Here is a 15,985-nt window from a genome sequence, read left to right on the forward strand (position 1 = left end):
CTCGTAATCTGGGGAACCGGGTTCGATTCCCCGCTCCTCCACATGCAGCTGCTGGGTGACCTTGGGCCAGTCACACTTCTTTGAAGTCTTTCAGCCCCACTCACCTCACAGAGTATTTGTTTTGGGGTGGAGGAAGGGAAAAGAGAATGTTAGCCGCTTTGAGACTCCTTCGGGTAGTGATAAAGCGGGATACCAAATCCAAACTCTTCTCTTCTTTTGGCCCCAGTGGCACAGTCAGGAATGATGGCTGGTATCGTTTGCGTGCTGTGTTGTCTGGGTTCCCTTTCCTCTCCTTCGTTGTGTTCATAAAACAGTGATTGTGAGCAGCATGAAGAGATTTGAGCTGCCAAGGTGCTTGGGAACTGGCAATAGCAGGGTCATTGCTGGCTGTGCCACTGGGGCTGATAAAGTAGGGGGATGTTGCCACACCAACTTGAGTGTTGTAAGTGTGGTGAGACAGTGCTGGAGAAATGAAAAATGAGAGGCACAAAAGATGGGTGACACCTGGCTTGAGAGCAGTACATGTGAAAAGGATCTAGGAGTCTTGGTTGACCACAAACTTGACATGAGCCAACAGTGTGACGCGGCAGCTAAAAAAGCCAATGCAATTCTGGGCTGCATCAATAGGAGTATAGCATCTAGATCAAGGGAAGTAATAGAGCCACTGTATTCTGCTCTGGTCAGACCTCACCTGGAGTACTGTGTCCAGTTCTGGGCACCACAGTTCAAGAAGGACACTGACAAACTGGAACGTGTCCAGAGGAGGGCAACCAAAATGGTCAAAGGCCTGGAAACGATGCCTTATGAGGAACGGCTAAGGGAGCTGGGCATGTTTAGCCTGGAGAAGAGGAGGTTAAGGGGTGATATGATAGCCATGCTCAAATATATAAAAGGATGTCACCTAGAGGAGGGAGAAAGGTTGTTTTCTGCTGCTCCAGAGAAGCGGACACGGAGCAATGGATCCAAACTACAAGAAAGAAGATTCCACCTAAACATTAGGAAGAACTTCCTGACAGTAAGTAAGAGCTGTTCGACAGTGGAATTTGCTGCCAAGGAGTGTGGTGGAGTCTCCTTCTTTGGAGGTCTTTAAGCAGAGGCTTGACAACCATATGTCAGGAGTGCTCTGATGGTGTTTCCTGCTTGGCAGGGGGTTGGACTCGATGGCCCTTGTGGTCTCTTCCAACTCTGTGATTCTATGATTCTATTCTATGTCTGTTTCCTTTGCTTTAAGTTCATCAGCTTCCTCTGTGGCCTATGAACATTTTTATGTGCACTGTCCCTGATGGGTGGGCACCAGCAGAGTTTTCAGGGATGGCTTGAGAATATCTTTGTGTGGCATATTGACTCTATAATGACCATTCTGCTGGTGTCATGGTGGCAGTGTAAGTGTAGGATTGCTTTGTATCATGTCTTACAAGTACAGCACAACAGATTTTAATAATATTTTTGGAACACCAAGGTCTACCAAGGCCAGTTTTACTCAGCTTTAAGGATGTCTTAAAAGTTGCCAGTATATTGGAAGTGCTTCTTATCTTGGACTGAACATTTCACGCTATATCTCCACCTTTGTCTATCAGCTTGAAACAGAAGAATGTTAGAGGGCTGACTCTATATGATACTCTGCAGAAAAACTTTGAAAACTAAAACTTACCTTTCTTTACAGTAACTCCAGCTTATTTGAGGTGTATAACACCAGGAACTTTTATATGTACAGAGATACATTTAATATGTTTTATTTTGTCAAAGCTTTTTATCTTCATAAAAACTTTAATTTCACAGTACGGTTGCTGAAGCTAGGATGACTGAAATAATGACCAATTAATGTAAAATGTAAATGCAGATGGAGCTACAGTAGCAGAATGAAGTGAACAGAAATAAAGTTATGGCAGCTGAAGATTATGAATTATTTAAATTGTATGTAAAAGTATATCGTGCTATTTTTTTCCAACCGAAAGAGCAAATTAATAACAAAAACAGCAATTTTAGTCATTTGACACATTTAGGTTCCAAATGAATGAGGATCTTTGTGTATTAAAGCTATCAGACTACATTGCTAGTTTCAAGAGCAAGAGAGGGAGCAATTATTTCTCTAAACAGCACTAAAAGCACCATCCACTGGTAATTTAAATGGGAATAATATATATATTATTAAACAATATTGCCAGCATAATTGATCATAATACATTCATCTTGGGGCTTATCCAGTGAACTGGAACCAAAATGACCACACTTCCATTTGACTTGTTTGGCCGTTCTCCTTCCTACTAAAATACTTTCACATTATCAAAAAAGGAAGTTATGGCTATGTATTTGAGAGGGGGCTGCGGATGTACGGTAAAAGTGTTTGTGTGTGTGAGAGAGAGATCAGTAGTATCATACACACTTGAAGTCCTTTCTCTGTGTGAGCAGAGCTGTTGAAGTTGGTATTGTTATTTGAAAGACTCAGCCTTCATTTGCAAAACAATTGTTACAGTTACAGAATTAATTACTGATTGTACCAGGCATTAATCAAGAGTTTTCTCATGACATTCAAAAACTTTTGTGCATCTAGACAACATTTTCTCTAATATTGTTGTAAGATTCTAATGGAACAATCCAGCTTTTTTGTTGTTTTTTAAATCTACATTTTTGTTGTTAATCGCTTTAGGGTGTTTCATGGGACGTGATTCAAAAAAGAAATAAAGTAAAGCACTTTTATGTAGCTATGGGCAAATGCTCCTTAGTTTTGTCTTGAAAAACATTTTCCATTTGCTCTCCTTGAGAAAAGCTTGAGATTAACAAATAGATAAAGCACAGTGCCAGTTCTCTTCCCTGTTACCAAGGCTATGCATGTCCCCATGACATGAGATTTAGAAAATAGTGGAGATGGAGATAGATGTAATAAAAAAACTAGTAGTTACTTATTTCAAGGAAAAACCCACTATTATTTATTCTAGAAAGGGAAGTATTCTGCTGTACTCAGGAGAATATAAACACTGTATAGGAAGTACAGTAAAGGTAAAGGGATCCCTGACCATTAGGTCCAGTCGTGACCGACTCTGAGGTTGCAGCGCGCATCTCGCTTTATTGGCCAAGGGAGCCGACGTACAGCTTCTGGGTCACGTGGCCAGCATGACTAAGCCGCTTCTGGCGAACCAGAGCAGCGCACGGAAACACTGTTTACCTTCCTGCTGGAGCGGTACCTATTTATCTACTTGCACTTTGATGTGCTTTCGAACTTCTAGGTTGGCAGGAGCAGGGACCAAGCAACGGGAGCTCACCCCGTTGTGGGGATTTGAACCACCGACCTTCTGATCGGCAAGTGCTAGGGGAGGTATTCTGCTGTACTCAAGAGAATATAAACACTGTATAGGAAGTACAGTAGGATATGGTAATAAATAACTACTTAATAGTACAGTTGTGTGTTGTGATTGCTTTTGGTGTTGTGTAGGTATTAGACAAAGGGTGGGAAACTGGATCAGGCTAGTAGGCCAAATCATTATCTCCTCCCTCCCCCAACTCTTGTGGGCCAAGCCTGACAAATGGGCGGAGACACCCACCTGTCAATCACCTGATGTTATAGTGACATCGGTGGATCCTTTTTTTACCTGCACACTTTAAAATCAGTTCTATTTCCTGACTTCCTGATTTAAAAGTATATGTGTGCTCTATAGTAAAATATATTAAAGCTATTAAATGTTTCCCCTTCTTCTTGGTTGGTTATTATAAATCTATATGCTGAATCTGTGTTTTGATAAGTAGCATTGTTTTACAGCTGTTGAGTTAAGCATGTATTGTATATCACACCGATATAATGAAAAAAACTGAGCAGAGTAATAACTAGACATGTGATTCAAAAACAGAACCAGAATTCCTGCATTTCAGTCCAGTTAATCCTGTTTACTTACATGCCAGTGCAATGCAACCCACTTTTGATGGGTTGCTGTGGACCATTCTTTCTCTTTGCTGTGCTATACAGCTGCTCACCAGAGTGTGTTCTTGGCTAGCATTAAAATCCTTGTTATTAAGCTGGTTTTAAGAGAAAGTACTTTGGATTGCTAAAATGATACTTGGACTGCAGCCATTTATGTTGCTGTATTGAAAGAGTGATTTTTGCTACAAACAGTAGGAAGACTCACTGGATAACTTTGATTATTCTCCTGCTTTAGTTTATTGCCATTTGTTACTTTGCTATGAATGACATAGGAATATATGTTACAGAGAATTGCATTTACGGAATTTGCATTACTCTTTGTGCTTTCCCCTCCTTTCTAGTACTTGCAACGCCTCCGCCCATGCCTCCTCCAATACAGGCATATGCATTTAAACCTCCCCCTCGACCTGATTTTGGTACTTCAGGGAGATCAATCAAACTGCAAGCCAACTTTTTTGAAATGGACATTCCAAAAATTGACATCTACCATTATGAATTGGATATAAAGCCAGAGAAGTGCCCTAGAAGAGTTAACAGGTACATCCCGCTTTACTTTCTCTTCAGCTTTGAACATTTCACTTCCTTCATTTTTTTAAAAAAGGATACATTCATTAAACTTTGATGCTGAACTATTTCTCTTTGGGATGGTATTTGTGGTATACTTACTGTAAACCAGAAACAGTGGTGCCTTTGTTCTGCTTGCACTTAAGAGGAGCTCCTCTTATAAAACAAAATCAGTTTCTCCAAATCTTTTTATACCATCCTAAAATATTTTTTCTCCCTATGCTGTGTTCGGTGGCACTGTGTTTATTTAAAACTTTTAGTGTTTGATGGATATCAATGATATGGCAGGTCCTATCTCACCGATTTCACTGCAGTTGATCTCCTTCAACCAGTACTGAACTGCTTGCTTACTGGTTGGTACTGTAGTTTGATATCAAGCCTCTTAAATGGAGAGGTGATGTTACCAACTGCTTGTTTTCCTGTCTTCACCTACCGGCAGGGGGAAGTGAACTCATTTGTCTGATGGTATAAAAGGACTTTGGAGAAACTATATATAACAGCAGGTAAGAGATTACATGTCTCCATCAGATTGCCTGTTAAAAGAAAATGACGGATGAAGATATGTGTAGGTTCCTGGGTCTTTTAGATGTTTGTCTTTACAAGCCATAGTGACTGGGTTTATGTATAGGATAACATCTGCTCTGTATGCTGATATCTGAATTACCCAAAGTTGGTGTAAATCAGGACAGATTTTTTCACTACTCAGTTTCCTACCTCTCAGTGGAGGCAAATGTGATTTAATTACTATTTATTATTTGAATTTTGTCGTCTGCCTTAACCACTACAATAAGTGGAAAGGTGGAATATTCCTTCCAACTGATATTTACAGGCCATAATTTTATTCATTAAGGCAGTGTTCCACATCTTCTGTCTCTATTATCTGAGAGTTCTTTGGTGTATTAACTGATTACTTTGCTTTTGCCACTAACATGCATGCTGTGGTTACCATATACACAAATGGTATTGCATGTGTTTCTGTTTTAAAAAAGCTGGAAACATGAAACTCAATAGCAGCCTAGCTATCTCCTATCCATCTTTCACTTTTGAATATAGAATTGAAGGACTTTCCTGCGAAGGACTTGCCAGGGAGCTCTTGTATTTGAAGGCTAATAAGCCGTTAAAAAAAAGAGAAGCAATAGCTTATTTATTTGTTTGTTTATCATATTTGCATGTATAAAAATATTTATATGCTGCTATTTCATTAAAATATCAAAGTGGTTTACAACAGAAATACATACAACCATGCAATAAAAACCACATTAAATGGAATAGTCAGACATCAATTAACTATTATGGGGACATGTATACTTAATTGCCTGCATAGGCCTGATGGACTAGAAAACTTTTAAGAAGATGTTTAAACTTTGGCACAGTGGACAATTGCTGACTCTCTTCTTGGCAGAGTATCCCACAGGACTAGGCTGATGACACTAAAGGCTCGGTTTTTTGTTTTCAAGTGAGCCTTGCCAACTTGGGGAATGACCAATTATGCTCCTGCAGATGATCTCAGTGGTCGAAGTGGGATATAAGGGTTCAGGCGATCCCTGGACTACCCTGGACCTAAGTTGTTCAAGGCTTTGTAAATTACCGTATTTTTCGCCCTATAGGACGCACTTTCCCCCCTCCAAAACTGAAGGGGAAATGTGTGTGCGTCCTATGGGGCGAATGCAGGCTTTCGCTGAAGCCTGGAGAGCGAGAGGGGTCGGTGCACACCGACCCCTCTTGCTCTCCAAGCTTCAGGAAGCTATCCGCAAGCCTTGCAAGCCCGGCGGGAGTTCCCACGGGCTCACAAGGCTTGTGGATAGCAGCCTGTTTTGGGGGCTGGGGGGGGGAAATATATTTTTTTAATTCATTCCCCCCCCAAAAGGAGGTGCGTCCTATGGGCCAGTGCGCCCTATAGGGCGAAAAATATGGTAATACAAGAACCTTGAACCTGGCTCGGTAGTGAATGGGCAGCCAATGAAGCTGTTTGAAATATGGTGTCATGTGTTCTTGACCAGATGCCCCTATCAGCAGTTTGGTTGCTTCAGTCTGTACCAGCCGGAGCTTCCAAACCAAACCTAAAGGCAGCCCTACATAGAGTGCAAGCCGAGTTTATTGGGCCTTATCCAGTCCACCACTGCATTCAGACATCAATCCAGACTTTTCACAGCCTATCTTGATTCATATGTTATGGAGGAGTAGAAGTAGTAATTGCATGCTGTCCTCTCCCAGTGATGTTGGGAGCACACCAAAAAGCTAAGAAATCTTAGCTGCCTTCCTATTGTGGCTAACCTGTCATCTTTATGGTATCCAGCATGGAACACATGGGTTCTGCTCTGATAGCTATTAACGTTGCATGTGTTGTGGCTAAGGGCATGGTTTAAAGTGGAGTTGGTTGCAAGGAATGCTTTATGAGTAAGCTTTTCTTTCCTGCCTAACATCAACTTTAATCAGGACTGAGCTTTGAAGCAGAAAAAAAAAGTGATTCAATCTTGCCTTTGCCATGAACTTCTAGGCAAGACAGTCTCTCCTCCCCACCCCGTCTGTCAATGAATGGATTGCTCTCAATGCTCTAGAGATATAGTCAGTCAGCTCACAACTTACATGCGTTCAACATATGTGATTTCAACTTTGAAATCACATAAATTAAATGCACGGTAGGTGGAGACTTAGAAACTCCCTTTGCCCAGGGTTCCCCCAGAACAGAAAGAGCTTTTAAGCTCTCTGCCTTGCCTACTGGGCTTTGGGAAGCTTTCTTGCAGGAGTCCCCCAGAGCCAAGTAAGCAAGGCAGAGAACTTAAAAGTACTGTGCCTTCCTGGTGGGGTGAGATCCATTGGTACACCAACTCCAGGAGGTGAGGTTGCTCACATGTGGGTGGTTTCAAGGGATTGTATTTACTATTCACAATTTTGGATTTATGAACCATCCCAGGAATATAATCCACAAGTAAGGTGCAAGTGATCTGTACATTGATTATTATGAGTGGACTTGAATGGGTTTCAGCAGATGTTTGAATTCAATCTTCATCCTTTTATAAAGCTATAACTAATAACTATGGATGGATGCTTATTCTAACACTTTGAACAATGTTTCCAGAGAAATAGTTGAACACATGGTCCAGCACTTTAAAGGACAGATATTTGGGGAGCGCAAGCCGGTGTTTGATGGAAGAAAAAACCTCTATACAGCTATACCACTTCCAATAGGGAGAGATAAAGTAAGTATTTAATGCCAACTTAACTATGATTCCATATGTTCCATGTCTGATTTCATTTTTTTGTCAGAGCTGCATGCTTCCCATGGGTCAAGGCTTCAGTGATAAGATGCAGGTTATTAAATCTGTAGGGTTTTTGTAAGTTCATCAGTAATTCATCCTACCAAGATTTCAATATTGCTCATACAATGGGAAGAGCTTCAGTGGGGTTTTCCAAGAAGACCCTTACCACATGTGTCACCTGTGCTGTTTGATTTGGAAGCTGTGCAAAGCAGCTGGGGCAACCCAGTCAGATGGGTAATAAATAATGATGATGATGATGTCTCATTGTTGGAATAAATGCCTTACACAGCAGTAGTTACTTTTAAAGTGTTTGCTGTGGAAAAGCAGCTCTGAAAATATAAAAAGATCACATTCTATAAAGGTTTTCATAGGATGTTCATATTGTATAACAATTAATGGTGCAGCTGTAGCTATAACAGGAACTGTGGCTGAGCTGATCGCTGGAAGACAAAAGGCCAGCCATGCTGCCATTAGAGACACATTACCTTGTTTGTTACCTGCAGTTGGTGCATCACAGAACAAGTGTAGGTTCTAAAACAGCTTTGCCAAAACACAGTGGTGATCTTAAGCTGCACATGATCCAACGTGGAGAAAAGAAAAAAATTATCCAGGATAATTATTTCTGAATATTTTGAGACCCTTTTCAGAAGTTAGGCTGGTGGAGATCCGAGAAAGAGTCTTTTAAGTTGTGGCACCCCAACTCTCCAGGGCGGCTTTCCTGTTACTGAGCCTGGTGTCTTTCCCTGGCACTTGGAATACCTTTTAATTTGCTGAGGATTTTCAGTGATGTATTTTTTCTTGGCTTACATCATCCCCTCCCACCCTGCTGCTCTGTTTTTATTTTGTTATTTAAATGTATTACTGCACTTGAATCATGTGTGGAGTAGCCGTCTAAGTAAATTTTTATTTGTGTGGTCTTTCTGTGTTGTTGTCAATGAGCGTTCACTATACAGAAGAGTTTGCTTCCCTTTGACTGTTCTGATAAAGTGTGTGCTTAAACAGAAAGAATCATCTTGTTGTGGTTTCCAAATGTTGCAGGTGGAATTGGAGGTCACATTGCCGGGAGAAGGGAAGGACAGAATATTTAAGGTGGCAATAAAGTGGATGTCAGGTGTGAGTCTGCAGGCTTTACACGATGCTCTGTCTGGTCGTCTTCCAAGTGTTCCTTTTGAAACAATTCAGGCGCTGGATGTAGTAATGAGGCACTTGCCTTCCATGAGGTAAGGGAAATGTTAATATAGGTCTTTAGGGAAGTTTTAGTGCGGGAGCTAAACAAAATTACACTTGGGAATTTTGCATCTACATCAACAACGTCTTGATGTGAGCTCTAGTGCACTATATGTGCGCACACACACTTTACTATTTGTGTGGATGGAAGAGGCAGGTGTGCATGCAAAACTCCTGCAAATTAGAAGCTGCTCATCAACTGGAATTAAAGGGAACTTTTGAAGGCAGATGTTGAAATGAGGACAAAAGATTCAGGGATTTAGGACTGGCAGCTGTTTACCCCTCTTTCTCTCTTTTTCTGTTTTTGCTGCACCCTTCCTTTCTCCCATTTATCCATGCCTTTCTTCTTTCAACCATAATTCTTTTTATTGTTGCATAAAAATAAATCCAAAGATGTCCCAAAGATGGTTACAGGGATTCTCGACCTTGCCAGGTACTGGCATAGTTTGCATATCATATTAGACACAGTTTAAAACAAACTGGATTAATGTAAGTGAGCAGCATAAGTGGTGTGCTAGGACATGCTGCTTAAAAGCTTTTGCGATGCTCCTCGCCCACGTGGTCCTGCTACTGTGGCTCAGATGAAACAAGCCAGTGTCTGCATCTTTATGCTGCACGAACATGGTCTTGTGACTTGTTTCTCTCCAAACGCACCACAAGTTGGAACTAAGGTTTGTTCTTGGCTTACTGTTCACAGCACGGGGTGGGGGCTGAAGGGACAAATCATGAACCCAGCCTTGGATGACTTTGAATGCTTATTTGGTTTCTGGTGTGCCGGCAGCAGGACTGGGGAGGAGCCCCGCTTAAGCTTTTGAGCAGCAGGTGACAGCATGCTGTTCATTCACTATGAACCATAGATAGCTTTTAAATCATGGTTTAACATTCTGTGCACATAGGGCCATTGAACAATATTATTTACCAATAATATTTTTCAGTGGCCCAATGTGCACGGCACATGAAACCCTAGTTTCACCCTAGTGTAGTTGGACCAGGAATGTGTTTGAAATAATACAGCTCCACCCTCCCTCCATTCCCCCCCCCCCCACTGAATAATATATTCACTTTCTCTTGTAGGTACACTCCTGTGGGACGGTCCTTTTTTACTGCATCAGAAGGGTGCTCTAATCCCTTGGGTGGCGGCAGAGAAGTTTGGTTTGGATTCCATCAGTCAGTCAGGCCTTCACTGTGGAAAATGATGCTTAACATTGATGGTATGCTTTGTGTCACTTCGCCATTTGCATTTGTTTACGTTGTCTGAAAGTGCTTTTTAGTCAGGTTTCTTAGATCTGTAAGATTTGTGTGTCATTCATTTCCTGTATTTTTCCTTTTGATTTTTAGTATCTGCAACAGCATTTTACAAGGCACAACCTGTAATTGAGTTCGTATGTGAAGTTTTGGATTTCAAAAGTATTGAAGAACAACAGAAACCTCTGACAGATTCCCAAAGGGTTAAGTTTACCAAAGAAATTAAAGGTAAGAAAGTTGAAGGAAACAAACATGATTGTCTGTGTGGAACAAATATTGAGAGTTTCAGAAGGCTACTTTATAGTAAATTGTCTCCAGTCGTGCGGTAGAATGTGGTTGATTGTTAATGAATTGGTCATTCAGTTTGGAAGGAATTTAAACTAGGGCTGTAAGGAGATCAACATTCTTGCCGTCGACCAAACTGCTTTTGATTGATGCATATTTTAAATGGACTTGATTTCTCCCAAGATTTGTAATTCCTGTGGGCTTCTGCATGTATGAATGTTATGACCCAGTTGTATAAAAGCATATTCAGTTTTCACTCCTGCTTAAGCGTGTGTGGAAGGCTTTGTTTTGAAACATTCTTAAGGCACAACAGCTGGGCTCCTTCCTTGCTGGCAGGCAGGCAGCAAAAGGAGAGTGCCCCAGTTGGTGTCTCCAGGCAATATCCAAATGTGGTCATTGCCTGGTTGGTGCCTGGTGGTGTGGATTGGGGCCTACTTAAAGTGCCAGGTGCTACTAAAGGATCAGTGAGCCCTGGCAGCCCATCACACTCAAGTTATTTAGTTATTAAATTTTGTTCAGCTTACATTAACCCAAGTCACATGGAAATAAGGTAATCATATTGTTAAAATGTAGTTAATGTTTATTTAATAAAGTCTCCTGAAATGCAAGCTTTGGGTTTTTTTAAACAGGTATTTCAAATGGAACCATTTCCCCTATTAATTTTCGAATATGTACTAGTAAATTTTCTAGGAAACAAAACTGAGTTCTTATGCTCCTAAATCATTAGGTCTGAAGGTGGAAATCACTCACTGCGGGCAAATGAAGAGAAAATACCGAGTATGCAATGTTACCAGACGACCAGCAAGTCACCAAACGTAATATTTGCTTTTTAATTTTTTTGCAATTACTTAAGAATTGTCACTTCCTCTGTACTTATTTGATGCAGCACCTTCTTTCGTGCTCATTGACAATAAACCTTCCATGGATATATGACAAGATTGAGAACTTGAAGAAGTTACTTTGAGTTGGTGACATCCCTTGTTAAATATTGCCTCTTCTAATGCCAGAAAAAGCAGCTTCCTTGAGGCTTTGCATGTCCCTTTTGTTCCAGACCCTTCTAGGCTGATTTAATTTTGCTCCTTCAGGTTTTATTCTGATGTTGGAAGCTTGTATAAATCTTCTTTCAGATAGTCAGTGAAAAACATGGTAGGAGCTTCAATTATGACATATTCAAAGGAGCCGAATACATTATCTGGGTAGTGTTTTCTGATTTAAGGATAATTATAACTGCTGTGTTTTATCTTCAAAGGGTGATTGAAACTCTATTAGAAACATAACGTGGTTTGACTGTAGCCAGTGAACGTAGAAACAGTGAAAGTGCCTTTTGTGGCTTCCTGTAGGCACTTAGTCTCTGGGAGCTGGAAAAAGCAAAGCGTTTAAGTATTATGACTATATAATGTCTGGAGGCTGATATGAGCCCTTGTAAAGTTGCATTGTGGGACAGTTTGTGAAATCACTAACTTGCATTTCCCTCTTGACATTTGACTTTTCGTAGATTCCCGCTTCAGCAGGAGAGTGGACAGACCGTTGAATGCACTGTAGCTCAATACTTTAAAGATAGGCACAAGCTGGTTTTACGATACCCTCATCTTCCATGTTTACAAGTTGGACAGGAGCAGAAACACACATATCTCCCTCTAGAGGCAAGTCTTTGCTTTTCTGTGTAGGAGGGTCGGCCTTACTCCATATTTCTAACAGGTTCCCCCCGCCCTCATTGTCGAAGTACCGTATTTTTCGCCCTATAGGACGCACTTTCCCCCCTCCAAAAATGAAGGGGAAATGTGTGTGCTTCCTATGGGGCGAATGCAGGCTTTCGCTGAAGCCTGGAGAGCGAGAGGGGTCGGTGCGCACTGACCCCTCTTGCTCTCCAGGCTTCAGGAGAGCCGCAGCGCCAGCCCCACAAGCTCGGGGGAAAGCGGGGAGGCGCTTCTCCCCGCTGCCGGTCCCACAAGCGCCTGGGGGGGTGGAATAAAATTTTTGTTCTTTATTTCCCCCCCAAAAAACTTGGTGCGTCCTATGGGGCGAAAAATACGGTAGTTTAGTTGAAATTTGATATGTTTTTATTTATTTAAGGTATGTTAACCTTGCTCTTTAACCAAAGAAGACTTTCAGATCAGGCTTACAGTGGAAAAAGGCTTCACACACACATACACTGAATTGGGAGGAAGGAGGAAGTATCTAAGCTCACATACAAGTTCTTAGTTACAAGTTCTTTAATGGCCAGCTGGAGTAGAAAAGCTGTTTCCTATTGGCTGCCATTTCCCTCCATATTAGGGGGGAATAAAACCAATGCCAGAAGTGTTTATAGAGCCTATTCAGTGGAAAGTTGCTTCCTTTATCCAGACCAGCTCTGATCTTACGGCATTGGCCAAGTGAAGGGGTGGCTTGGTGGGGATATTGGGTGTGCAGTGGTTTCTCATTCCCTCAAATGACCTGGTGTGGTGCATGTTTGTAAACACCTAGAAGATAATGGGACTCTGTTATGCCTTTTGGGGATTGCTTCGCATGAAGGCACAATCTATGTTTTGGGGTTGTTTCTTTAGATCTGATTTATCTGAGGCCCAATCAAATGTTTGTTGGTACTGCCAAAGATTAGTAGGTTTGAACTTGACCAGTTCTTTCAATGGGCTATCACTCAAATCCCAATGTAATAACAGTTTCTAACATCCTCATATCGCTGTCTATCTTGTTAGTTTTAAGGTTCTATAAGATTCTTTGCTATTTTACAGAGTAGTATGTCTATTCCTCTGGATATTTTTTTTAAAAAAAACTAATTTGTGTTTGGTCTTTGTACAGGTATGCAACATAGTGGCAGGACAGAGGTGTATAAAGAAGCTGACAGACAATCAAACTTCCACTATGATAAGAGCAACTGCTAGATCAGCACCTGACCGTCAAGAAGAGATTAGTAAACTGGTGAGTCCTCTTCCTCTGTCCCTGGAATTGGGGCATAGCTTGACCATATAACACCGGTCCTGAAAGAACTTCATTGGCTCCCAGTATGTTTCCGAGCACAATTCAGAGTGTTGGTGCTGACCTTTAAAGCCCTAAATGGCCTCGGCCCAGTATACCAGAAGGAGCGTCTCCACTCCATCGCTCAGCCCGGACACTGAGGTCCAGCTCTGAGGGCCTTCTGGCAGTTCCCTCACTGCGAGATGTGAGGTTACAGGGAACCAGGCAGAGGACCTTTTTGGTAGTGGCGCCTGTTTTGTGGAACGCCTTCCCACCAGATGTCAAGGAAATAAACAACTACCTGACTTTTAGAAGACATCTGAAGGCATCCCTGTTTAGGGAAGTTTTTAATGCTTGATGATTTATTGTGTTTTTAATATCCTGTTGGGAACCACCCAGAGTGACTGGGGAGGCCTGGCCAGATGGGCAGGGCATAAGCAAATAATAATTAATAATAATAATAAATAATAATAATAATAATAATAAATTGTATAGTGGTGTGCAAAAAGGAAGCACAGATTCTGGTCTTGGCATAAATCATCTATGTCTGGTGCATTTACTAAACATAACACTGCCTCCCCGGTTTGGACTTTCAAAGAGCTTGATAACTTTTTAGCAAACAGAGAGGAATATAGTAGAAAAGTGGAGCTGTCTAAGAGGGGCTGAAGGCCAGGGAACAATAAGTGACGAAAAGCAGCAGGTATTCACGTAACATTGCCCTTCAGTCTCAGTTCTCAGAAACTGCTCATTCCCACTCTGTTTTCTGAGCCATACCCAGACAAATTCGGTGTTTTGAATTGTATTTTAATCAAGCATTTGTCTCATCATTGGTTTATTTTTCGTTTCCAGATGCGAAGTGCAAGTTTTAATACTGACCCTTTCGTTCGTGAATTTGGAATAATGGTGAAAGATGAAATGACGGACGTGACTGGGCGGGTCCTACAGCCTCCTTCAATTCTCTATGGAGGCAGGGTATGTAAACCAAGATCCTGTGGGATCTGCAGTGATCAAACCCACCCCCCCCCCCCGGTTTGTATGTAAAGACATTGAATAATGGTTAGTGCTGTACTTTGCCACAGTTTCAGATTTTACTGTGTGTGGCTTTCAGATGCTGCTGTGTGAATACTCTGAGTATCTATCTACAGGAGGGTGGGTTACTCTCTTGTCCCCCTATTTCTTCCCAGTGGAGAGGTTTCAGTGCGGGGAACCTCTTGCACATACTTTTCTCTTGGAGTTGTTCCAGTGATACTGTAGACGATCTTGCAGTCTCAAATGGTGCCCTTTAGCATTTGGCCAAGAAAAATATGTATTATGTCAATAGATGCAGTTACCCTGACAGTCTTTTCCACTGATGTTACCAATATAGCTTGTGGATGATTGTACATGTAGTTTGTTGTGTGCAGGGAAAAGGATACAGAGATCGGAAGTCATGGTTTATTCTGGGTCTGGGATGCATTTACCCCTGGCCAAGGGGGAGACTGATCAAGATGCCTTGGTGTACCGTGGAAGACTTTCTTTTTTTAATGGTCTCCCCAGAATGTGTAGAGGCTTGCTATTTTGATACTGAGGTATTTAAAGCCATCGCAGCACAGAGCTATTTCGTGCAGTAAGCCACTCACTACTATGTTTTCTCTCTCTTTCTAGAACAAAGCAATAGCTACACCAGTTCAAGGGGTTTGGGATATGAGGAACAAACAGTTTCACACTGGAATTGAAATCAAGGTCTGGGCAATTGCTTGCTTTGCTCCACAGCGCCAGTGCACTGAAGTCCACCTTAAGTAAGTTTGTTAGGGATTGAAGTCGTGTTCAGGTAGTGATTTTGAATGTGTTCTCATAGCTTCTGAAAGTATTAAGTATGTCATTAGTTTTCTAAACATAACAGCAGAACTATGCAGTCCTCCAGAAATATGAGAAATACAACTAATACAATTGAAGTATTGGGGAGCAGATATCTCTTACAAATAAATACAGTGGTACCTCGGGTTACAGACGCTTCAGGTTACAGATGCTTCAGGTTACAGACTCCGCTAACCCAGAATTTGTACCTCGGGTTAAGAACTTTGCTTCAGGATGAGAACAGAAAACGTGTGGCAGTGGTGCAGCTGCAGTGGGAGGCCCCATTAGCTAAAGTGGTACCTCAGGTTAAGAACAGTTTCAGGTTAAGAACAGACCTCCAGGACGAATTAAGTTCTTAACCCGAGGTACCACTGTATTCATTTACTTATTGGCAACTAAAACATTGTCCAGTAGCGCCTTAGAGAGCAACTAAATTTGTTCTGGGTATAAGCTTTCGTGTGCATGCACACTTCTTCAGATACATATTAGAAATGTTGCATACTTTTAAGGCTGGACAGTTGCATTTAGCTAGTGTGAAATGGGAACTGCAAAAATGTAAAATGTAAAGACCGCACTTAGGCACCATAATTTGGAAAGAACTTCTACTGACTTCAGGGCTATTAAAAAGGTAAAGGTAAAGGTACCCCTGCCTGTACGGGCCAGTCTTGACAGACTCTAGGGTTGAGCGCCCATCTCACTCAAG

General features: G+C 41.6%; 1 protein-coding gene across 6 annotated transcripts in view; it reads left to right on the forward strand.

Moving 5' to 3' along the window:
* The window catches only part of AGO2 (argonaute RISC catalytic component 2), a 53,599-nt gene that overhangs the window by 11,404 nt on the left and 26,210 nt on the right, over nt 1–15,985 (forward strand). For 2 of the 6 annotated variants that reach the window (XR_014513744.1, XM_083450511.1), the window contains exons 2-11: nt 4,255–4,450; nt 7,557–7,677; nt 8,773–8,957; nt 10,039–10,175; nt 10,303–10,437; nt 11,222–11,309; nt 11,990–12,137; nt 13,291–13,410; nt 14,296–14,418; nt 15,091–15,224. Coding sequence is in view for 4 of the 6 variants with exons in the window: in XM_083450511.1 (XP_083306637.1) it covers nt 4,255–4,450; nt 7,557–7,677; nt 8,773–8,957; nt 10,039–10,175; nt 10,303–10,437; nt 11,222–11,309; nt 11,990–12,137; nt 13,291–13,410; nt 14,296–14,418; nt 15,091–15,224 (1,387 nt within the window). In the remaining 2 variants the exon portion in view is untranslated. Of the gene's footprint in view, nt 1–4,254; nt 4,451–4,921; nt 4,981–7,556; nt 7,678–8,772; nt 8,958–10,038; nt 10,176–10,302; nt 10,438–11,221; nt 11,310–11,989; nt 12,138–13,290; nt 13,411–14,295; nt 14,419–15,090; nt 15,225–15,985 lie in introns of those variants that run through there. The other 4 variants (XR_014513745.1, XM_083450512.1, XM_083450514.1 and 1 more) reach the window with 3 other exon arrangements.

Source organism: Podarcis tiliguerta, assembly GCF_965153285.1.
Source record: "Podarcis tiliguerta genome assembly, chromosome: 7".
NCBI classification, from domain to species: Eukaryota; Metazoa; Chordata; class Lepidosauria; order Squamata; family Lacertidae; genus Podarcis; species Podarcis tiliguerta.